This window comes from Haliotis rufescens, unplaced genomic scaffold (genome assembly GCF_023055435.1).
Source record: "Haliotis rufescens isolate VD_foot unplaced genomic scaffold, xgHalRufe1.0.p SCAF_11, whole genome shotgun sequence".
Lineage (NCBI taxonomy): Eukaryota > Metazoa > Mollusca > Gastropoda > Lepetellida > Haliotidae > Haliotis > Haliotis rufescens.
The window spans coordinates 7499682-7526326 of NW_025963791.1; the positions used below are offsets into that span (position 1 = coordinate 7499682).

General features: G+C 39.6%; 1 protein-coding gene across 1 annotated transcript; it reads left to right on the forward strand.

The window, feature by feature from the left end:
- Positions 1–1454: 1454 nt before the first annotated feature.
- Positions 1455–24965, forward strand: LOC124151764 (leucine-rich repeat-containing protein 45-like). The gene is made up of 17 exons (XM_046524402.2): positions 1455–1538; positions 3317–3406; positions 4340–4491; positions 6017–6078; positions 7184–7254; positions 8006–8184; positions 8896–9024; positions 9772–9943; positions 11363–11440; positions 13330–13465; positions 15469–15546; positions 16702–16813; positions 17517–17587; positions 18878–19063; positions 20143–20316; positions 21203–21350; positions 22451–24965. The coding sequence occupies exons 2-17, from the start codon at positions 3321–3323 to the stop codon at positions 22639–22641; spliced, it is 2025 nt and encodes a 674-aa protein (XP_046380358.2). The 5' UTR covers positions 1455–1538; positions 3317–3320; the 3' UTR covers positions 22642–24965.
- The last annotated feature ends 1680 nt before the right edge of the window (positions 24966–26645 follow it).

Below are 26645 nucleotides of genomic sequence, written 5' to 3' on the forward strand. Positions count from 1 at the left end.
GAACTGTTCGGCTCGGAGTCTGTATACTTTGTCTGAGTGGGGTATTTATATTAAACTGTGGCATTGTATCTCAGTGGGCTAGCACTATGAAATCGACATTAGTCCGGACTAGTACAAGCAGCAACACGCACACGCACGCACGTGCAAGCACTTCGCTATATAAGTGCAAAAATCTTGAATGCGACGTTGCAATTAGTTGTCAGTCCAGCTGCCTGTTGTCTTTGTGTTCACTGCACGGTTCGGTGTCACAAGGCTGGTTTATTTTAGGTTTAAGGGTGTTAACTCTTTTGGGGTTGATCTATTTTATGTCATTGTTTTTGGTGTCTCAACAATCGCCCAGGCCTAGCTTCTTAGTTGATTGGACCTATTTCCAATATACATCTCATCCGCCATGTTACTAATTAGCTGCTCCACACTGCCACTGCATGGGGACTGCACACAAGATTTGTTTGTTTGTTTGTATGGTGTTTAACGCCGCACTCAGCAATATTCCAGCTATATAGCGGCGGTCTGTAAATAATCGAGTCTGGACCAGACAATCCGGTGATTAACAACATGAGCATCGATCCACGCAATTGGGATCGATAACATGCATCATCCAAGTCAGCAAGCCTGACCACCCGATCCCGTTTATCGCCTCTTACGACAAGCATAGTCGCCTTTTACAGCAAGCATGGGTTGCTGAAGACTAGAATTGTCCAACTCAAAGGTTAGTTATTATACATTTTAGTTATCATATACATTGTAAATTAAATTCTCATATAAATCATTGCATGAAATAGGTATATTATAAAATAAGTTCATGATAAACCTATCGTAAATACATACACAGTATGTCTTTTAACTTGTATGAATGTGCGTATGGTTTGTTTTGTGTGTTTAGTCTGGTCAATCTGGGCTTGGGACTGTTATAGTCAGTTAACTCCTTTGTCTCGGGAAGATGACAGTATCTATAGTCGGTTTCATTACCATGCCATGACTTATTATACGTGCCTTTATGTTAACTTTGTTATTATATTGTGTAATTATTGTTAATACAGAGCGTCTTCTACTTCTATTGGAATAAACGAATATCAACCCCACAACCCGTAGCCTGTGGTTTATGACTATCCAATGGCTGCAACATTTATTTGATAGGAACTAGCCTTTATTAAAATGAACTAGTGATGCAAAGTATGTATGTAGAATCCCTGCATGGACCACTTCTATATTTAGTGTCCTTGATAGTTTTAAATATTTTAAATATATTGTACTAATAATAGATATATTAACTACTTCGTACTAATTAAACCAATATTGACCAAACATAAAATTTTAATGTAGATTTGTTCTTCGGACTAATCAAATTTGAATAATTAATTGATGGCGCGCTTGGGAAAAGTTATCAGTCGGTATCTGATCCAAGGGACGTAATTAATGTCGTTCTTCATGAAAGAAGGTATGAATCTTTAGAAGCGTCATTGGTTCAAAATGGCGGCGTTCTGAATATAATAGAAGCAGTACGAAGAGAATTGTGTGGTGTTCTTCGTTCACAAGGGGTAATTTAAGCGTTACTTCGAACTAGTATCACGAAAAATACAACTGCACATTTTCATTGTGATTTTTAAAGCGGATGCACTCACTCCAGTTGTTTTTCCCATGCTTCCGATGTTGGAAACGTGTCTCGACAAATCTTTTTGACAGTCAACGACGAGTTTATTTAAGTTTGAACTTTGCTCTAAGGTCTGTCAAAATGATGAGATTGCACTAATTGCTATTTGTTTTTTTAATACCTTGAAAATAGGTATGACTGATTCTGATGTTGTTTCTGGTGACGTTTTGAACAGGTGAAATGCTGGACCAACATAAAAACATGAGAAAGAAATCAGGTTGAAGGAAAAACGTGCAGTTATATTTATTACAGCATTTAAATGATTAAGTGTTGTTGTTGAGATTGGTTTATTACGTACATTAAACATAACGATTTTAACCTTCAAATCATGGCAGAGTAGAGGCCATATTTATATATATCGATATATCTTCAGTACCCTGTTTTAGAGTGACACCTGTTTTCAAACATCCATATTGATCGTGATTTGTCGCGTTATAACAACAGCTGTGATGTACTCAAATGTGCCCACTTCACCAATAACTCATCATCAATAACTCTACGTAATTGTGTTATATTATTTCCATAATACACTTGTAGAGACATATTTGTGCAACATGCAGAAATCCATGGTCCACTGACAGACCGCCATGCATACGAGTGACCCCTCTCAGGTGGTCACTTGAACGCGAGACGGGAGACCCATCTCGCGTACACGTTACGTCCTCTACTGTTCACAGTGCACACATCAGACCTTTCAGTACTTGGTTCATGTGAAGTACAGAACAGCCCATCGTCATTCATGTTGGTACCTGTGTCATGATGAAAAGTGAAAGTAAAAAAGTGTAAAATACTCTAAAATATGTTATGATGTGACAAATATTCATATTGTGGGAATAGGTTTCAAACTTACAATTTCTTTTGGAGTTTTAATACTGACCTGCAAGAATCATGATGAGAACTGTGTGCCATACATAGCTGTTCATTCATGGAAACCCTGCTAAAGTACCAACCAATCAGGTTTCAAAACAGGTGATGTCACTCGAATGGAGTGAAAGTTTACAGACGAGGCAATGGAGGTCATGCCTTTTATCAAGAACTCATTTCCTATTGGGATTTTGCTGAATGTTCTGTTGAAGACATCACATACCAACTATGAACATGAATTGAAGATTTGATTCTTTCATCCCTCGAAATATTTGCAATCTTGTCAAACTGCAAACTGTTAAAAAATAGGGTGTGCAAGGATACTTGATGTGAAACATTGTTTCCATAACATTGGCTGTGCCATCAACAGACATACTGGTCCTATTTTCACTGTAAACATGTTACCATGGTGAACATGAGCTCATATTTTGTACCCAAGACATTTGCTTAATTCTGCATACAACACCCTTTTGGCATGTCTGGTAGACAATTATTACTCTATTCTAATCATAGTTAAAACCTAGTATATGGGCAACATGAAAATGATGAGATCAGCATTGGTATCCACAGACCCAGTCCTCCATAGGAAAGAATAACAAGGGTCCATATACAAGCCAAAATTAGTTTCTCAGTTGGAAAATCATTTGTGAAGTTCTTTTATAGCTTTTACTCATGGTAAAGTGAAAAGCCAATGCAGTTCACTGAAAAGGGCAAATGAAACGTCTTTCCAATCACTGTGTTTGTCTGTTTTTTCCTGATCATGCTGATTGTGACCATCACTTATTCTGTTTTTGGCTTCAGTGAAATGGATGACTTCAGGCAGGTGTATGTTCGTCTCTGCAAGGACAACCATGTAGAAGCCCAGGACTGTATTGTTGAGAAACTGAAAAGGTGCGTGAGAAATTTACTCATTGATATATTTTATCACCGCAATCAGTTGGATCATTTGTGATGAAATGCATTATTTTGCCAAGAACCATTTGCCTTGTTTCCAAACCATTGTTAACCCAAAGCATATAACATTAATTCCTCCTTGTTTGGGATTAATTTGGAAGATTATCATGGTTTAAAGAAACGATAGTAGTAGCCTGATCAAAATGGCAAGTCGACATGTAGATTGCAACAGCACTGAACAATGATGAAACATCAGGAATTAATTGTCAATATCTGCTCACCACCAAAAGAAACGTGAACCATAGAAACACGGAGAAGTATGTAAGTTAACATGGTGTAGAACAGATGTTTCCAATGTGTATCAATTAATGACAAACCTAACAATCAGTCAGTGTTACCACGGAGTGTCTTTATTCTTGTTCTAATATGCTGCACATTATTTCCCAACTTTACACACTAGTCCTGCATGAGACAAAGGTGCATCTCGAGTCATGGATCTATGACGTCACATGTGCTGCGTTCATGAGCATCGGTTCACACAACAAACTAGTATGTTTGTTTGTGCATCAAACCAATCTGCATAATCTAATATCTCTTGAATATGAGTAATTCTGTATATAATAACCAACATGTATGGTATTTGCATTTCTTTTGGTATTGAGTATAGTTAGTAATTGTTCAGTTGCAAGCCCTTGTAAACGGTAGTTATCATTTTATCAACATTATCATGATTATACAAGTCTGCTTGGTCTTATTGCATTGCATAGAAAATATGTCTGCCTGTTAGCATGGTTAGTGTTAAATCAGTTGGTGTCCTAAAAAGATTTATCATTAACACAAGGCTTTAAACAATTGTGTTATTAGTATTAGCATATATACATAACAGAATGTATCAGTCTTCTTCACTGGCACCATTTCTGTATATTACAGTTTGACTCATGCAGGCAGTAAGGGGCGGACAACTCTTGATCTCTCTACCAATAGTCTTACTCCTAAGTCCTGTGCTGTCCTGGGAAAAGTCATTGCACCTGACAGGACATTTACTGAGTACAAGTTTGCTGACTGTATGCTCAGTGAGGATGGTAGGTTTATTCAGTTGCTAAAAGTTTAAACTTATTGTAACCATGGTAACTGAATGTTATTACATGCTTGTGTTTCATCCGCGTCCTCATCATACCTGAACATGTTAGAAGATTGTACCTCTTTTTACCCTGCCCGGTGCTCGGCATGAAGGGAATAAAACAAAAACTGGTCGTCTCAGAGTCAGTATGCTGTGTCTGGGTGTGGTATCCATGGCTGTGGTAGGGCGTCTATTTCGGCTAGCACTATAAAACCTGGCACTAGTCCAAGTTAGTACAAACAACCACTCATACACACATGCATACATGTCACTATAAAGGTGTGATAATCTTGAACATGAGGTTAAACCCCATTTCACCTCTCCTCTTTGCTTAATTGTATCCAAACTTCAGGGTCACAGTTAGCTAAGTTGTTAAACATTGGTCTGGTATAGTACACTTCACCATGTAGGTCCCTGTCCTGATTTTTTTTGTAATTTTACTGAAATTGTCATATAAACAATCTCAACTAATCACTCAAAGAGTCACTTTTTCAGAATTTACAGAAGCTTGCTTTACCACTTCTTCCCGAGGCAAGAGAGTTAACTGACTTTAAAAGTCCAGTTTCCACCCTTGCCGAACTAGGGCTGGAGTTACTGGGCTCGATCGTAGCACCACCAGTGGCTATTACAGTTTTTTTACCAGTTATGTCCCTTCTAAGCCTCTCATATGGACCAATCAGATTCCACCTCTCGTATCACTTGCATTTGCTTCAAACAAAATGGTGGCGCCCAGTCAGGACGATCTGATCAATAATCAATATCTATATTGTGATAAAACGGGTCTTACATTGCGAAATGCATCAAATCACGTGAGCACCTTGATTAAAAACATGATAAGATTTGGAAAATATCTGCTTACAACGAGTTGGTGGTGCACATGCTTTGCAAATCCTGCAATCAACTGAAATCTGCACGACAGTTTACAAACCGGATTTCCATGCGCGATTTTGATTGGACTATGCATAGACTCGTTAGTCCAGCCAAAATGTAACTCCATAATACCAGCCAAGTTTGGCAAGGGTGGAAACTGGACTTTTATAGTCAGTTAACTCTCTTGCATCAGGAAAATGGCTCTAGCTATTAACATATCTAAGAGGTTAAAGAACGGAAAGATATCATGTTACTTTCCTTACAGTGCTGCAGATTTAATTTTATGTTTAGATATATTTTTGACAACCACTGTAGGGATTCAGCAGCCTATGCTTGTAAGTAGAGGCTTCTATCGAGTGGTCAGGCCTCGACTTACTTATTTACAGGCTGTTCTCATATCATGCATATAGCTGGGACATTATGAATAATGTGCTCTGAACAAAGCAGCATTGAACAAGAAACAAATTATTCGGACACACTGTTTCTGGGTAAAATATGTCATTGTTTATCTCTGTCACTTTCCTGCATATACCTTATGTAATATATTGTCAGTGTTGTGCCGTCAACACCATGATACTTTATGACTAAGTCTGCTTACTTATATTCCTTTCATGAAGCTCTCAAGGGTCTGTCGCAGGGATTCATCCACAATTCCTACTGTAAAAAGCTGGATCTGAAGGTAGGAAAAGAGATATAATCTAAGCCATATTTAACCAAATGTTCATGTTACTATGAGACTATTACAGTCAAGTCTCGTTAATCCGACACTCGTTAATCCGACAATCGGCTTTATCCGACACTAATGATGGGAACCGATTAAATCAGTGCTATTTAGACCCGTTAATCCGACAGTCTCGCATTCCGACTCCGACACACCTAATTTGCAACGAAATACCGAAATCACTCATTAATCAGTCTCGTTAATCCGACACAGTGATCAGCGTACTCCGTGGTCATCTGCCCGCGAGTACACAGCCAGTGTTTTGATGCGAGGCGAGTCGTCTGGTAGCTGCATATTACAAAGCTGCAGTAATAAACTTGCTTAACAATAAACAATTAATGCTTTAAATAAAGAAAACAGGATAATTCACATGCTTAGATTACCACAATCTTATTAAAATCAGATACAAGTTCTCGCTATCGACGAGGACATCCCATTACAAGTCACGTCAGAACAACCTTTCGCGAACTATGACCTACAAATGAAATGACCAACAGGAAGTCGACATTAGCCACTTAGAAAGCAGCTTTCTTAAGCTTTGGGTACCAGTTTCAAAGTTGCGACTTCCATTCCAGACTATGCTTTTTAAAGTATTTTGAATCTGTCAAACAGTCCGTAACAGTTGTTTTGTGTTACACTTTAGAGGTTGAATGATTAGAAAACATATTCCGCCAACAATTTAACATAACAATATAAATATATATTTTATATTTTTTATAACGTGTTTGAATCCTTATCTATCATGTAGTTGTCCGATTTTCGATCACGAACGTTGATACTACTAAATTTTGTTTATCCGACATACTTGTTAATCCGACACAATCATCTGCAACCATCGATGTCGGATTAACGGGACTTAACTGTATATGCTGAGCTTACTAGACTGAACTGAATTTTACTTGACTCTGGACTAGTGGCTAAAGTAGCCACTGTGGTTATTGTAACTTATGTCCATACTGTTGATGTTGATCATGTTGATGTTGCTGTTACCATGTTTACTGTCGATATTGCTGTTACCATGGTTACTGTTATCAATGTAACCATTATTGATATTGATCTCCAGGGAAACAACATTCGAGGTGCGGGAACAGAAGCACTGGGGAAGCTACTCCGACAGAACCATTCCATTGTCAGGTAGGAACTGTAGGAACAGTAGCATCAGAACAAATATCCTTCAAATTCATGATGTGAGTGTATGGATGAGAGTAAGCTTGGTCATTTCCTGGCGGTCATCAATGTAGAACTAGAGGCTCCAATCCTGAAACTTCATGTGATATCTGATTGTATCATCTCCCCACGGGATTGAACACAGCAACCAGCTGACATCATGAATATGATTACGGTAATTGTAAGTTTCAAATACAGAGTACTTGTAGATCAGGAGTGAGTGAGTATTGTTTTACACCGCTTTTAGCAATATTCCAGCAATTTCACACATGTACACGTGGGGAATAGAAACTGGGTCGGCGTGAAACAGCGTGGTGAGCGATCGCTTTAACCACAAGGTTACCCAACCGCCCCTGTAGATCAGGAAAATATTTAACATATAATCATTATGTATTCCAAGTACATCGAACCATGTTAACATAGCTGGTGTTTGTCAACACGTTGGGCCTTGTATAATTCTAGTAAAGAGTTTTGAGTGGCAGTGGGTAGCCTAGTAGTTACAGCATTCACTTCATGCCAGAGGTCTGAGTTTGATTCCTCTTGGGCACATTGTATGAAGCCAACTGATGGTGTTCCTTGCTGTGATACAGCTGGAATTTCCAAGAGCAATTTGTTAATTCACTAACTTTATTTACAGTTGATGAAATGAAGTTGTACATGTTATATGACATCTTAAAAAAATGAAAGTGGAGAAAATATGAATGTTTTGTATTTTCAGCTTGTGTCTGGAGTGGAATGCTATGGGTATGTTGGACATGGCATTTGCTGTGTTCTGTGATGGGGTGGGCTCCAGCTCTTCCCTCCAGGCTCTCGACCTCCGCAACAACCAGATCAACCATGAAGGGGCGTCCGAGCTGGCAGCTAACCTCAAACGCAATACAACTCTCAGGGCACTAGGTACTTTATAGTTTGTAGTGGATTTTGTATAGTTTTTCTCAATTATCACTATATGTAATTGCTATACATGAGTGGTGGGCTGCCAATGGTGAAGCCTGTCCATGCAGGACGAGTGATGGAAGAGAACTGACCTGGCTGGGTTGGTTGATGACATGTTGCACTGGGCACCTCACCTACAAGAAGGAAACATATGGTTCAAGTGCACTCACTCTTTGGGCTCACTGTTGGGCCACATATAATGTGCTTGTTTATGTATTTATGCATTAATATCTATATTAATACAGGTCTGTCACTTGCTTAGGACTCAAGGAGTTAAATGCAATAACCTATTCCACGGAATTATCCTCACCTACTTTGAAATGACTTCTGAGTTTTCAAACTTTCCAGAAGTGCTGTGTTATTATCAGAGTATACCAGTATGTAATTTATTACTGAAGTGAAGTTTAAAACAATATACATCTTCACTGAAACACCCCTGGCTGCCAGTTTGATAGCCAATTTCAGAGATTAAACACAAGCCAATTTTTCAAAGATTTCCATTCAAAGATGGTATTACTCAATTATTAATAAGTAGATAAGTTTCATTAATGATGAGTACATAATTTGTCAAATCTATAACCCTGTCAGACTGCAATAATGTCAATAATAATTATGATATGCCTATTCAGTTTCATTTGTGGACAGTATTGTGATATCTTTGTCTTGATCTAGATCTTCGGTGGAACAATATTGGTTTGTTGGGAGGACGAGCTCTCATTGAGATGCTGAAATCTAACAAAACTTTATCCCGTCTGGAACTGGCTGGCAACAATATCCCCTCGGACATCCTCAAGTCTATAGGTCAGTCAACACTGTCACACCCTGTCAACATCATTGTTGTACGTCCTATCAAAATACCTCTGTGATGATACTTGGGGTAGAATTGTACCCGGTATGTCATCGTGCTCATTGGGGATCAATGCAACTGGTTTGCCTCGTCCAAACGTGATTATTTACAGAACGTTGTGATATCGTTGGAATATTGTTGGAATACTGATGAATACTGCAGAATACTGCATCACTCAGGCATCGGAATCTGGTCGTGGTCTTTGTGTCATCACCTTACCAAAGTTGTCAGATTCACTAACAGTGTACCCATGAAGATCCGGGTTAAAATAGGTCTTCAGCAACCAATGCTTGTTGTAACAGGCAACTATGCTTGTCGCAAAAGGCGACTAACAGGATCAGGTGGTCAGGCTTGCTGACTAAGTTGATGCATGTCATCGTATCCCAATTGCGTAGATCGATGCTCATGATATCAATCTATGGATTGTCTGGTCCAGTCTCTTTTATTTACAGACGGCCATCATCTGATCATAATGTGTGTGCTGTGTAATACAACAAACTCACAATCAGTGGTGAACTTGCATGGCCAGGATCCCTGTTGACTTTCCTCCCTCACAAACATGATAAAGCTTTCATGCTGTGACATGACTGAAATACTGCTACAACTCAACTCACTCTGACAACCCTGGAGTTTAAAGTTATGTATGGCAGTATTCCCACTCCTTGTGACCATTGTTGTAGTTCATATATGTTGTGTTTCAGAAACTGCTGTGGACAACAATGCTGACCGTCAGCTTCTGACACAGAGTCATCGGAAACAGACTCACAGTCTGTCAAAACACATCAGTCAGCTGGAGCATGACAAACACATCCAGATCGGGGACCTGATGGACACGCTGGACAAGCAGGAGGACCTCCTCCGCAAGTCCAAGCGGTGGGTAGCAGGGGTGTAGTGATTCATTGAACTGTTGATGCATCGCAATTGTCCATGGACCAATATCAATACATCAATGGCAACTTAAATATCAATAGTTAAGATTAACATTGATGCTGGGCTACTGTCGATAGTGTCAATAGATGTGAAAATATATACGTATAAAATATGCTGTAAATCATTAAATGTTTGATTTACTTTGATGCAAAATACATCTTGTTCAGAACGTGTTCCTACACCTAACCTGCTAACAGACGTAAGGCTTGATATCTTGTCGAACATTGCAAGGATCTACGTTGTGAGGAGGTTCAGTTACTCACCATGTTCTCACAATGTTCTCACAATGCTATGCAGCAGTTTGGCCACTTTTGCTGCAGTGGTTGCAGCTATTGCAATACAATTGTGATAGTGAAGATGCCGCTGATATTCAATAATGTTATGTAGGTAATGTTGTGTGTGCCATTGTGACATATCTCAACTGCTGATTAAATGAATTAGTAAACCTGGTTATTTACATGTGGATCTTCAGTAAGTTATATTGTTTATTACAGATACATTTCAAATAAATCTCATTTAAAGCAGATTTTTTACTTTGATGCAATACCTCTATGCATGAAGGTCTTAACAAACCTTCAACAGGAAGTCGTGTCAGTAGACCACCCAATCAAAGGTTGTGTGGGTTCTTGAACCAATCATATGTCACCATTCTAAAATGATTCCTCTTCATTCCTTTACCATTTCTGAAATGTCAATTTTGATAAATGAAAACCCACTTTATTCTGAAGTTTTATCTTAACAACAGAACACCCACATAGAACACAAACATTCATTCAATTGTAACCCCTGGACGGTATAGATGCCATGGTGCTCAGAAACAACAGGGTATATGAAAATAATAAAATATCCACAAAAATGTGATCAACCATAATAACATAACCTTCATATGTTATTTCCACTCGGAACTGCCTTTTTAAGTCTGTTTTTGATATTCAGAAATCAGTTATACTGTTGTGAACTCCCTTGGAGGGATTGCTTTCACCCAGAGAGGTATCGTATCAGAGTAAAAGATCTGGTTTTCGTGACCCCACATTTCAAATCATCCCCATGATTCTCCCAATAGGGATACCAGTGTGTAATGATTGGTAATGGAATGGTAAAAAGGTAGCAATGTGACATGCTTGTCTTAAATAGCATTATGTAATTTGGAGATGGTTGTTGTTACTGACAATTGCTGATTGTAGTTGGATTATGTTTGTGATTCTGAAAAAGCACAGAATGAATTAACTGATGCTCAGCTGAAACAAACAATATTGGTAAACTCTATGGAATAACATTTTCCCCTGCTTACTAATTACATGATTGTTACATATTTCACTGCTTGCAGACATTAATATTTTGTAATCATCGTCTTCCTTACAGAACTGCATCCCACAGAGTGAATTCTCTTCAAGATGCTCTCGAAGACAGGAAAGGGGCTTTCAACTCACTAGCAGCAAAGTAAGAAAGAAACATTCAAAATATTAACAACCTTAGAAATGTTTGGCACAGACATAGAGGTGCAGAGCCTTCAACCATATCTAGGATTTTGAAACTTGGCGTATACTACCAGTCTCAATGTCAAGTTAAACACATAGGAGACTGACATTGGTTCATATGTAAGGGGAAGAGCTCCAGATAAGCTGAGCATTTGCGTAAAATATGCAAATAAAAAAATAATTGCTTTCATACAAATATGCATTAAAAACATTCAACAACCCAATAGATTAACAACGCTATGTGTTATTACCCAACGTCACTTTAACAACTTGTGTCATTTCGGACGTATTCTTCATGACTGAAGCTTGGCATCATGTTTATCTGACCTCTACGTCAGTGAATAATGCAAAGATGTGCAACAAACCGCTTGTTGTAACTTGCATCACAGTTATGAGGTTATGTGACATGTGACTCACTCTTAGCAGTACAAAAACACATGCTAATTAGAAGTTACCTGACAAGCGAAATCATTTTTTATAAATCTACTAATCGGTTTCCAAAAGCCAATAGACTTTACCCTAAGAGTAAAAATATAGTGAATACCCCCCCCCAAAATATCAATACCCAATGTGAATGATAACGTGTGAGTCAATATTCAATGGCTCAAATATCTATATGGAGTCCTAAAGGAGTGTCTGCACTCACTGTATCCCCCTCCAGGTCCACCAGTTGAAGGAAATTTCACAACCAAGCTTTAGCATGGTATATGATCTTTTCCTGAACTTGAACATGATGAATGTAGCCATGACAAAACCGAGATTGAGGTCATCCTCTCTCTCGCAATCTGTTAACATGGTTAATGAATATATCAAATGAATGGTATATTTTTTGTGAATATTTTCAGGCCTTTATGTTTATGCTTTAATTGTTTGGGATTTTGGAAATGTTTCTTAACTTTCCTTATCATTGAGGATAGGTTTATGTCCATTTTTGTGAGAACTTATTTGGAGAAATGTGGTAAAAGGCTTGCGAGCTTTTGAACTGTACTGTAGAATTCACTGCAGCTGAAGCCTTGTAATCAGTTAGAAGATTTTCATCCCCGCCCACCTCACTACCACACACCCCACTTCATGTAATCTCATTCAGCATCTTCCCGAGGCAAGGGAGTTAACTGAACAAAAAAGTCCAGTTTCAACCCTTGCCGAACTAGGCTTGAATTCCCGGCTCGATCGTAGCGCCACTTGTGGCTTTTACGATTTATGTCCTTTCTATGCCACTTCTATTGACCAATCACATTCCACCTCTCATATCACTTGCATTTGCTTCAAACAAAATGGCGGCGCCCGGTCAAGACGATCTGATCGATGATCAAGATATATATTGTAATAAATTGGTCTTGCCTTGCGAAGTGCATCAAATCATGTTAGCATCTTGATTAAAAACATGAAAAGATTTGGAAAATATCTGTCGACACCCAGTTGACGGTACATAGAAATCCATGCTGTTTTGCGGATATTGATTTCGTTACGCGATTTTGATTTAACTATGCATAGGCTCTTTAGTCCAGCCAAAATATAATCCATACTTCCAGCCTAGTTCAGCAATTGTGGAAATTGAACTTTTCAAGTCAGCTGAACTGCTTTTTTAATATCAAGAACATAACAACTAACCAGCCTCCTACCAGACTTAATAAAATAATATGGATGTAAATCGAATATTTGTTTTTATTATGGGACCTTTTCATTTTCCCATTTGATGCTGTTAAACTGTAGTCCTGACTAGTACAAGCAGCCCCCCCACACACACACATATACGTATGTCGTGATGTGAGTGAAATATCTTGAAGGCAAAGCTTAACCACATTTCACCGGCACCTATTTAAATGGCGTAATGTGTTTCTTGTTCTCCAGATTGTCCATGACTGAGTCTGAGCTGGTTCTGGCTGAGCAGAAGGTCACCGACTGCAATCTTGTCATCAACAGACTGAAGAATGATCTGTCGGAGAGGGCAGCTGCCCAAGTGTCAGAGATGCGACATGAGAGGGAGGTAGGGGTCTTGTTTGATTTTTGTCAAGTTGAGGAGATTTATGGCTAACTCTCAATTTGTCATATAATAATCATTCCCAATTCCATTCCATCTTTCATTAGTGTCATGCTATCTCTTTTTAGTGTCATACCATCTTTCCTTAGTGTCATACCGTCTTTCCTTAGTGTCATACCATCTTTCCTTTGTGTCATACCTTCTCACTTTTGTGTCCCACCATCTTTCCTTAGTGTCATGCCATCTCTCATTAGTGTCATTCCATCTTTCCTTAGTGTCGTACCATCTCTCTTTAGTGAGGTGTGATCTCTCTTTAGTGTCATGCCATCTTTTAGTGTTGTGCCATCTCTCTTTAGAGTCATACCTTCTCACTTAAGAGTCATACCTACTCACTTTAGAGTCATACCTTCTCACTTTAGTTTCATGCCTTCTCACAATAGTGTTGTGCCATCTCTTTGGAGTCATACCTGCTCACTTTAGTGTCATGCCTTCTCACAATAGTGTTGTGCCATCTCTTTGGAGTCATACCTTCTCACTGTAGTGTCATAGCTTCTCACTATAGTGTTGTGCCATCTCTTTGGAGTCATACATGCTCACTTTAGTGTCATGCCTTCTCACTATAGTGTTGTGCCATCTCTTTGGAGTCATACTTGCTCACTTTAGTGTCATGCCTTCTCAATATAGTGTTGTGCCATCTCTTTGGAGTCATACCTTCTCACTTTAGTGTCATGCCTTCTCACAATAGTGTTGTGCCATCTCTTTGGAGTCATACCTGCTCACTTTAGTGTCATGCCTTCTCACAATAGTGTTGTGCCATCTCTTTGGAGTCATACCTTCTCACTTTAGTGTCATGCCCTCTCTCATGTGGTGTGGAAAGTATACACCCATAAGGGTGAAGCAATTTCAGCTGATTACCATGATTACTCTGAATCTTGCTAAGCTTCAAAGAGGGACAAGTTGATTCATGGGGTATATCATTGTATACATATTGAAGATAATATGTTTTTAGTCACTGTGCATTTACTCACATTTAATCATATTCTTTGGGTATTCATTATGTTTGAACTCCCTTTGGTCCAGGTTCTTGAATTTCCAGGTAGAGAACAGGTCTTCAGCAACACATGCTTGGCGTAAGAGGCGACTATGCTCGGCCACTTAGTTGATGCATGTCATCAAATCCCAAATCATCATAATGTCAATCACTGGATTGTCTGGTCCAGACTCATTTATTAACTGACCACCGTCATATAGTTGGAATATTGCTGAGTGTGGCATTAAACAATAAACATGATAAACAAAGTTATTTTTTAAAATAATTCTCCTTAATTTATATTTTTATGTACCTACACAAATATCGTGTCTACAACACAGCTTTTAGCTCTAAGAGCCTTAAAAGGGAATGACCTGACCTGCACAATGATAAATGTGCAAGTTCCAATAAGCAGTATTAACTACAGTAGAAGTCATGAATGTCATGTCTGCATTTCATCAGTGATTAAAGATCAGTAAGGAAATACAGGAACACAAGCTGAAAGCTTGGGTAATAATTATGCCTGCTGTCAATACTATTGTGTTTGAACTGTTTCATGTACGCAAGCATCTCTTAGGTAACTAGATAATAGGGATATATTTTGATTATTCCATACACATGCATAGCTTACTTGGAGCACTGGACGACTTTCAGGAGAGTGTAGTAAACACAGTGTGACACTTTATTGTAGAGACCATGATATACATGAACGGGTCGGGCATTGACTCCCAAAAGTTGCAGATATTCTGTGGATCTGTTATTTATGCACCATCCAGTGTTCGAATTAAAGTCAAGGGGTCCTTTTGTTAACCCTTATTTAAATGTAAGAGATTGAGGGGGTCCATAAATTAATGTGCCATTGGAAAAAAACAAAAGAGACCCAAGAACCCCTTTCATGTTAAACACTGCCATCTGTGCTCAAACTCCTTCGTTGAATCTATGATGACTGATGACCCCATGACTGGCTTGTGTTGACTAGGACCGAGCCAATGAGGAGATGAAGCTGCTGAAGGAACTCTCTGAGAGTAACGACAAGAACATCCAGCTGCAGACCAAGGTGGGGCTACACTCAGACTTGACATTATCTTGGGTTGTGTGTCCAGATGAACTGCTTTCATACTGACAACCAATCTCATACAAATCAACCTTTTCCTCCAATATGTTACCTCTGTGCATGAAGATCTTACAAACCCTCCATTGGAGATCAAGTCAGATGAATTTTGTTTTCAGCAAACAAACATAAACAGTCAATTGTGAATGCAAAAACCTCTGTGGTCTTGTGGTAGAGCGTCTGCCCAGAGTGCGGAAGGTCCAGGGTTAGATGCCAAGCTGCGTCATACAAAATACATTAAAAGATGGTACTTGTTGTTACCCTGCCTGGCGCTCAGCATTAAGGGGCTATAACAAGGACTGGTCAGCTCGGGGTCAGCATTCTGTGTCTGAGTGGGGTATTCATGTTAAACTACGGCATGGTATCTCAGTTGGCTGGCACTATAAATCGGCATCAGTCCGGACTCGTACAAGCAGCCACACACACACACGTGCATGCACGTCACTATATACCGGTAAGTGCAATAATCTTGAACGCGACGGGAAACCCCATTTCACCTAACCTCTGCATGCAGAATAATAAAGAACTCACCCTTGTATTGTATGGTGAACCATCATTTTCTGAATCAAGTTATAGAAATATAGCCTTCTTGTTCAAAAAAGGAGATATGATTTGCTGAAGAAACTACTAAACCTTCATTTAGATTGGGCAGTCAAAATTCACACAAGGTTCATCTGACGTGACCTGAGTTTGTCAGATATGCATGCAGTTAGGTATCGTGATGGAGTACAAGATGTGATATTAAGGATATTGTACTGACAACACACTGTCACTAACGGTCACAATAACAGGGAAACAAAATACTATTTGCAAATGTGTTTTCTTTCAGTGAGGTTATGCAAGGTTGCTGCTTTAGATTTTTAGTTCAAAGAGTAGTTTGATTTAGCTGATTTTTCACTTATTAGGCATATTTAATAGAAAATCATTTGTTATTGTAAAAGTAAAGTTTTTGAAAAAATAATAGAATGGGGCCCGCATCTGAGAAATAATTAAATGCTGTTAGATTACTGCCAAGAGAGTATGTATAAAATGTTTCAATGGTACTCATGTGAGTACCTTTATAATCATTGTTACCTAACAAGAGTTGGCTCCCTTGTTTAGGTGGATGACCTTGACCGGAAGTGTCGGAATCAGCAGGAGCAGGTGTTTGAACTGAAGGAGCAGATAACCCACCTCCAGGCTGAGCTGAAGCTGAAGGGCACACAGTTTGATGGTGAGGGCAGTATCTGTGTGCTTTTGGTTGTTTAATGCTGCACCCTGCACTCAGCCAACTGTATGATGGCAGCCTGTAAGACAAGATAAACCAGTGATTGATATTATGAGCAACGATCCACACCATTGACGTAGAATGACATGCATTCAGCCAATTCACCAAGCATGATCACCTGATCAATTAAGTCGCGTTGTACGATAAGTAAGGGTTGCTGGGGACTTATTCTAATCCCCAGGGGAAGTGGTGTGAAGGCCAGTACTAATTTCAGCTTTCTTTGCCTTCTAGATGTGTAAGGCTGGTATTATCATGCTCCATCCTTTTAGTTTTGAGCTTCATAGAGCTTGCCGGGGGCAAAGGTGTCCCAGTCATCTAAAGCCATTGCAAATCGCTGTGCCTCAAGCAGGCCAGAAACCTATAATGATGGGTTTCAGTGTGAGATTTTCCCTTGTATGTTTCTTGATTTTTTCTCAACACAATAACAGAACAAAAGTGATCGGGCTTGCTTCACACCAGAAGCTGATGGAGGGTGAAACAACAAAATTGACCCTGCACCCCACGAACCATACCACTTTCTCACCTCCTCCTCCCCACCCAACACCACCCATCCCAACACACACAGAAGCACCATCTCTCTGGATTCACAGTTGCCATGTGACATTATCCAAGAGAGAGATCTATATACATGCTACTGTTTCTCCATCAGAGCGTCTACAACAGGAGCGGCAGAGACAGAAGGATGCTGTGAGGGACATGGAGCAGTACAAGCAGAAAGAGGTAGGCTCACATGACAACACTAAGTGCTCTGATGATGGTGCACTCTTGTAAATGTCAATGAACATTGAACACTGTCAAACCCCAACCAACATACGTTGCCCATGGTCATTGAGGTATGTAGAAAACAGTCAACATTATTTCCTATTTTGTTATGACTTTGTAGAGGTGACTTGTATTCCACTGATAGCAAGACCAATATAGAGGAAGAGGCTTTAAGTAGGAGATAAACATACTGTGTTTTCATGTAGAGCTAGGTTACCTGTAGATTTAACCGCGCTAAAATGAATTTGGAACCTAACTCGAAGCGGCATGGGTTGAGTCCAGTGTTTTCAGTGGGTTATCGATCTGAATTTCGGAATCACCGAACAAAATATGGCGCTGTATATACTCAAGCTTTTATAATACATCACTCGAACATATGACAGGCATTGAAAGCATATAAGCTCGGCAACTTGGTAAGCTAACATGAGGTGGGCATCCCTAAAGAAAACAAAGCAAGCTTTGCAAGGCTTTCGCTCTACATCGCACGTCACCATTATGACGTCATCGCTCATTGTGACGCAAAAGATATGACGTCACAGTCGTATATAGAAAAGCGCCAAAATTCCAAGCTTTCTGTTGTCTCCAAAACGTAAATGCATTCCCTTTGTAGATTTCTATTGTGTTTTCTGCATGAAATGTATTGCCACACATCCTTTGAATATTGTAGTTACGGTATCTGTGCATTTTGTAACCTGTAATTGTAGATATAATTATTTAAATATGCCTACCGACAATGACTGAAAATAGTACTATTCTATGAACATTAGCTTCCGCGGTGATGCGGCTGTCAAACCAGCTGTTTCGATCAGAGGGGGTTTATTGTGACTTAATAGCCTCTGATTGACCAATCAGAATCGAGTAAATTCCAAATTCATGGTAGAATGCTTTGTTTAACATTATCATTTGAATGAGGTGTTAAAATTGAATAATTTTAAACAATTTTTTGCCAATTTGCCGCCAAGGGCACTTAGTTTGGAATCCTTGATAAGTCCCTGGTTCAAGACGTGAAGAGTTGACAGATGTGATTTACATGACTGTTTGGTGAGGCTACCTATATGGCATATTATTTCATCAAGAAAAGGAAAGAAAGGTACCAAATAGCAATTTTATTCATCTGTAGATAATAAAATGATAAAGGCAGGTAGGGAACACATTCTAATAATTTATTAATGATCGCCTAGCGGACACAAAATAATATGGGAAACACTGTTGAAATTCCTCTGACTGATTGCTCCACCTGTGGTGTAGATCATGCGGACGAAGCAGGAGGGGGATGACGTGGAGAAGGCCCTGAGAGAGAGGATCCAGAAGTTGGAGGAGCAGCGGATGGGCCTGGAGGAAGAGGCCAGTCGCCTGAAGACAGCAAACATGGCCGACCGCATGACAGCCGAGGAGCAGCTCACACACACCAAACAGAGGATCAAGGCAGAGGAGGTAGGCAGGAGAATGTCATCTTAGTAGAATGTCTAACCTAGCAAGTTGTGAGTGAGGTTGCTAAGGTCAGAAATATAGCTACATGTCACATTAGACACTCGCTTTTACTGGTGTGAAATCTGTCATAGCTGATAAAGGCCATGTTCACCGATTTGGTGAGCATCACTTCACTAGTCATGCTAAGTGTGGAGCTAATCTCCCAAGATCCCATTATCTGGCAATATGATGATATTGCATAAATGCAGATTCAAATGGGATTTTGAAAATGGAGTGAGCTTATGTAATGGCCTGTTGTCCAGCGACCTGTGCCAGTGTTGGGGAAACATCGTCAAACCAATGAAGCTGGAACTTTACATGCTTGTTCCCACCACACAACACCTGAATTTGTTCAAGAGGTTTGAATCTGGTTTTCAATATGACCACTGTTCAGCCATATCTGCTCAAAATATACTGTTGTGCTCTGAAATTCTCTCAACAGGCATTTGTGCCTCTGTTAAACATCTTCTTTGACACTAGCACACTGGGGAAGCTGAACTGTGGCATGTTTGTTGCTCTCACGGTGAACAAATTGTATGGCATCAGAAATCGTTTTGAGTTGAAATTGTGTGAAGTAAATTTGACTGTTTTGTATTGCAACAGTATTCCACAATAATACTTTCATTCTCGCAGATTTAGAAACAATGTGGGAATTTACTTACTGTCAATATTTTTCTTCAGTATTAATGCAGAAAATATTTGATAAAGCAATGCTTACAGCAACTTTTGTTTGTGGCTGTTGACATTATATACTGTTGAGTACATATCCAGGTGTGCTGCAGTGCTGTTGTGCTTATGTGTTCATTTAATGTCTGTTATCCTGAATATCAATGTGTTGTGAAAAGAAATTAAGAGAAACATGTTATGTTTTGAAACAGTTACTAATAGAAATATTTTATAAAAAAATCCAGGCTACTCCCTCGAATAATAAAAAAAATTTTTTACCTTAAGCGTGTTAAGTGATAAGGATAATATTAGCGTTCCCTGCTGTTATCTCTGTCTCAGCTGTGTAGTAACGTCTCATATTTGTGTCCTGTATGAAGGAGCAGCGTCAGAAGCAGCTGGAGGAGAAGATACGTGTTCTGCAGACATCCAAGGACGAGCTGAAGAGTCACTGTAACCAACAGGCCTCGCTGGTGTCGGAGCTGCAGTGCAAGAACTCCAACCTGACGCTGGAGCTGGAGACGCTCAAGAGGAGGTTGGAGGAGATGGGACAGGTTAGTTCTCTTATTCATAGGCAAATACGTGTATGGCAGCCATATTGAAAAAAGCTTTTATCACAATAAATTTTGTAATTGTTTTGACCATTCTCTTATATTCTCTCAAAAGTCATTTTGGCTCTGTAAATATAGTAAGCTTCGCTGAAATTGCAAGGCTGAGGGAGCTCAATTTAGCATATACTTTTTCTTTTTGATGACATATTTTGTTCAAATTATTAGGTTTTAGTGTTAACTATTTATGCAGAAATTATTTGAATGTCAAATTTTGTTAATAGACTGTCTATGTCACTTGCAACTATTGACTTCATATTCAAGTGAGATACAATGATGTGGTACTATTTTGACTGTTTTTTCAAACTGGATATAGTTTGTATAAAAAACACTGGAATAATAAACAGACAACAATTTTTACATTTTTATTACTTCTATAAATATAACAATTAAATAGAGTAGCACGAAATCGATGGAAACTATTAATACTGTAAAGGAGTGTAACTTTTACACTCCTACTTATAACTGGTTAGAGGGAAGACTTATCTTTTTTCATGTGCAATACTGCAAGACAGAAAACATTCACTGAGCTAAACCTAAACATAGTGAAGGTGGCTCAAATAATACACAACATCAGCACTTTTTACCCGTCATCAGAGTTGGTGTTGTATGTACTTTCAACATTCAGTATGTAGAAATACTGAATAATTCATGGCTTTTTATCTCTCCTTCCTGTAAAAATGTGAAAACTTGCAAGTTAAGTTTCAAATTATTATTCTAGAAAATGAATTTTCCAGAACATGATATGATTCAAACTTATCATGATGTGCCAAAACGTGGTTGAACAGTTCCAGGTGTATGAACTCTTATTACAATGCCTCCTTTTATCCAGGAGCTAGCTGAGAAGAACAACATCACCTTTGCAGAAGTGAGCAAGGTGAAGATGGATCTGAACAGTTCCGTCAACAAGCTGGAAGAGGAGCGCCATCTTCATAACACCCTGCGAGACAAGCTTAGTCAGACAGACAGGCAGCTGTCAGGTAGGTCACTGTAGGGGCCTCTTCATGACACGCTGCGAGCCAAGCTTAGTCAGACAGACAGGCAGCTGTCAGGTAGGTCACTGTAGGGGCATCTTCATGACACGCTGGGAGACAAGCTTAGTCAGACAGACAGGCAGCTGTCAGATAGGTCACAGTAGGGGCATCTTCATGACACGCTGGGAGACAAGCTTAGTCAGACAGGCAGCTGTCAGGTAGGTCACTGTAGGGGCCTCTTCATGACACGCTGCGAGCCAAGCTTAGTCAGACAGGCAGCTATCAGGTAGGTCACTGTAGGGGCCTCTTCATGACACGCTGCGAGCCAAGCTCAGTCAGACAGACAGGCAGCTGTCAGGTAGGTCACTGTAGGGGCATCTTCATGACACGCTAGGAGACAAGCTTAGTCAGACAGAGAGGCAGCTGTCAGATAGGTCACTGTAGGGCTATCTTCATGACACGCTGCGAGCCAAGCTCAGTCAGACAGACAGGCAGCTGTCAGGTAGGTCACTGTAGGGGTATCTTCATGACACGCTGGGAGACAAGCTTAGTCAGACAGAGAGGCAGCTGTCAGATAGGTCACAGTAGGGGCATCTTCATGACACGCTGGGAGACAAGCTCAGTCAGACAGACAGGCAGCTGTCAGGTAGGTCACTGTAGGGGCATCTTCATAACACGCTGCGAGCAAAGCTTAGTCAGACAGAGAGTCAGCTGTCAGATAGGTCACAGTAGGGGCATCTTCATGACACGCTGGGAGACAAGCTCAGTCAGACAGAGAGGCAGCTGTCAGGTAGGTCACTGTAGGGGCATCTTCATGACACGCTGGGAGACAAGCTTAGTCAGACAGAGAGGCAGCTGTCAGATAGGTCACTGTAGGGCTATCTTCATGACACCCTGCGAGACAAGCTTAGTCAGACAGAGAGGCAGCTGTCAGGTAGGTCACTGTAGGGGCATCTTCATGACACGCTGCGAGCCAAGCTCAGTCAGTCAGACAGGCAGCTGTCAGTTATATCCCACATGTATGGTCCATTCCCTAATTCAGAAAATGTCCCACAATAGTAGATTTCCGTGACAACTGTTACATGCTGCAATATTGGATGTTTCAGAGCAAATGTTGAAGAACCGAGAGCAGCTGGAGCACAAGGAGCGTGAGATAGTGAGTCTGGAGGAGCGACTGCGAGCCCGAGATATGGATATCGCTCGCATCAAGGAAGAGGAGGTGCAGAGGGCACACATGCTGCAGTCGGCCATCATGAACTATGTGTCCAAGACACCATACTCCTCCCCAACAAAGTGATCTTAACTCTGTCTCCTGTCTATCGTGATATTTTCTGCCTGAAACCTTGATGTATAAACAGGAGTACACGCTACAAGTTAAACCCTGCAGGTCTACAGCTTGTTCTGGCTATGTAACATGGAGAGAAAACGAGGTCCTTCAAGATTTACACTAGTCTCAGGACAAGTGGATTGTGTCTGTCTTACCTCAGTCTGTATTTGACTCAGTTATCCAAGGTGCCGCAATTTGGTGTTCAGAGTTCCGTCCCTTAGGCAAGCCAGAAACATATGACTGTGGGTTCGCATCCCAGATTCAAATTCATTATGTTTCTAGATTTGTCTAAGACCTGCATCACTTCAGGCTTTCCTCCTACACCAAGCTGACACACCTTGATATAACTTTTCAAAGCGATGTTTTACCAATGTCACTCGCTCATTAGACTAAATGTTAGAGTGGGACTGACCCTGAAGCCGGTTAAAACAGCATGAGACAATATGAACAAGTTATTTCAGTGTATTGGTAGGTGTAAGAGGACCTCTCATTTGTCCAAACTATAGAATTTAAATGTGTTGAATTATTGGTAGAAGCCAGATTCTCTCAGTGTCGTATATGTATATTCCTTGTTGAATCAGGATGTCTACCTTAGCTAATTAGTTTGTATTTCATTAGTCTATGCAAGCTTGACAGCCAAATAAGTAACTCATGGGTGCTATCTGCACTGCCGTACATGACTGTAGAGACGTGAAAGGAAGAGAGAGTGTGTACAAAGGTCAATTCAGGACGACAGTGATACAGATTAATAGTCTGATTTGCTGAAAAACAGGACTGTGCAGTCTTGCATCAAAAGGAAAAGAAGAACACTATGAGGTTAACATGATGATTTAAGATAAGAAAAGTGTTCTTGTGTAGATGTTGTGTTTGCCAAAAACAGATATTAATAGTATTATAAAACTGTTGCAAAGTAGTGTCCACTAAATGGTTCTCAGTGAAAAGTGGGAGATATCAAAGACACATCTCTCTGGCATGTAAGAATCCTATGATTTTGAGTTCAGATCACATTGTTTCTTGGTTTGTGTGCATATCTGTGCTTGTGAGTTTCACCAAATGTATCAGAGCTGTATCTCTTCGGGATTTACTCACTCGTTATACTTGCAACTGAAATAAGGAGCATACACTCACTGAAGTATGCTGCAGAAAAATCATTGATTCTTAGGATATGTATATCACCTTTTCTTATTTCATACACATCACCTCCGATTAATGGGATCATGATGCATCGCATATCAGGGCTTAGGTAAACATCTTTATCTGAGCTGTTGAAACCAAATTAATTCACCACTGGCCATAAGATTGTGAGTTCTGTAATACTTCATGTTACTGATGCACAGTGATTTCTGATGAGATTATGTGTATTGATGTGTCCATGGTTATTTATGTAAGTAACATCTGTGTGAGATTATGTCAGATGCAATTCTTTCATTTGAGCTGTCACAATCATTTCTAAAACAGTTGACCCATAGGCTTGTCGTAAGAGGTGACTAAATGGATCAGGTGCTCCAGCTTGGTGGGATGCCTGTCATTGTATCCCACTTGCTGCTGACTGTCTGGTGTGGACTTGATGTACACAGTGCAGTGTTAAACAGACAAACAACATTACACATGTTTTTTACTCCTGTTGCCGCCAGTCACTGTCATGGTCTGAAATGTAAGAAATATGTCAGCACTTTGATAACTTTACAAGGCCATTACAAGATTTTGATCCAGACAAAATTATTCACCAAGTGTGCTATCCCACTCCCATTTGTGATTGAACAATAATCTTATCATGTGCTTATCATCGTCTTCATGTCAATCACTGGATTGTCTGGTCCACACCTGCTAGAATAGTGTGTGCAGCGTTAACAAGTTTCTATAACATTATATGCTATGACCCCAGTGAAGATTCCGGGTTAGAATAGGTCCTCAACAATGTATGCATGGTGCGGAATGTTGCCCACAATATCAATCACTGTATTTTCTGGAACAGACTTGATTATTTACATGTTACAGAACGATATCATAGCTGGAATATTGCTGAGTGTGTTGTTAAACAACAAACTTCTGTTATGGCTGTTTAGCAGTGTAAAAAAACATTACAGGCGAGTTAACAGACCGTATTTAAGGTTTGAAATTGTGTTCGCAAGTGATAATACTACCTAACCTATTAGACATAGACTGCATGCTAACTGACATGTAGAAAATATTAATGTCTTCATACACGAACTAGAACACTTTCTGTGATAAAATATTTATTTTTAAATTTAATATTGTTATTATATCACTATTACATTAAAATATGCAAAGTATAATTTGTTTGTTTTAACTGAGGATAAATTTTGTTCTCTCCTTGAGAATCTTACAACCTTAGCAGCCTGTTCAGAGCTGGAAGTATTTTTTTCAAACACCCACACATGTGTTCAGTTATGGGAAAAGCCCTCAAAGGAACCTTCAGCTTTTAAAGGAATAATTATGATTTGAGTCCTATTTTCAATGGCAAATATCTACAGTAGGGTTCATACAAATTTCAATGTCCTTACATGATATTATGCATGTTTTCCATGAGATAAGAGTCACAACAAAATAAACTTTGTGAGGCGTGTTAACTCAGAATAACAGCGAAACATTGTTAAAAGAAAATATTGTTCCATGGCTTTGAGTTTCCCAGGCCTAGTACAAACATTCCATGACCATTCCAGATTCCATGACCCATTAGAACCTTGTGCAGTAAAACTGGTGTTGGCAACTCAACCCCACCCTGAAACATCTAACCTCGAACTAATAATCCTCACTTCAAATCACATCAGAGACAGAAACACAAATACACTTTAGGCTAAAGAAAATAATAGTCTTGGTTCTCAGGCACCACCCACATCATCATAGAGTTAGACGCACTTTTGTTTTTATTTTATTTTATTTTTTCAAACAAAAAAATTCATTAATAATTCCAAGTCCAACAGTAGTAAAATACTGTATTCCACTATTTTACTCATCAAGGAAATACATTTATGTAGGGAGGCCCTTTCCCAGGTTTATTGTATACAACTTTTTATTTGGTACACAACTGTTTGTTTGGTTACACAACTGTTTGTTTGGTTACATACCAGTTTGAACAGCATCGGCTTGCACTATAAAGATGGCATTGATACACACACCTCACACACTTGGGGACGACCCATCACCAATTGCTAGATCACTAGAAAATAATAATGCATACAGTATGTAGCAGGCATGGATTACTAACTTGCTCATGGTGTTAACCTCTTTTGTCATGCCAACAAGGCATCCGACATTGGTCAGGTCTCTGGTTTGAATCCAATCACAGGACTTGAAAATGTTATATCCACTACTAGGGCTGGGACAAACTCGGATACCCGGGTCTGGGGGGTACTGAGTAGGACCCGGGTACCCACAGGACTACCCGGACCCGTGGTTAGTCACATGATATATTGTTTCATGACAAACATTCACTATATAACTACATGGTTACATGACAAGTTTCAGTCTCTAATGTTTGCATTTCTTCATGACTATGAACACGTTCCTTCTGACTTATATATGTTTGAACAAAGCTAAAACTTCAGTCAACATCAGTGTATGCAAGACCACATCGTTTTATGTGTATCTAAAAACATTCTGCCAGGGCTACTATCAAACTATTCCCAATGGGATATTTTATACCTATCTCTTGACACCAACAGCGGGTACCCCGGTACCCAGGTAGCGGGTAATAAGGATGTGGGTACCCGGGTAGTAAATTTGGACTCATCCCAGCCCTATCCACTACAGGTACATGCAGACATGGTGTTACCATGGTTACAGCCATTAAGTAGTGACAGAATCTGTTACAAGAGGATACAGGTTGAGTGTGCTATCTGTTTATTCCATCTATTTGGAGAGAACAATAACCACACAATAAATATAATATCAAGTCACACCTGGTAAACCCATCTTCCTGACCAAAGTACATAAATGTGCCTGTTATAAGC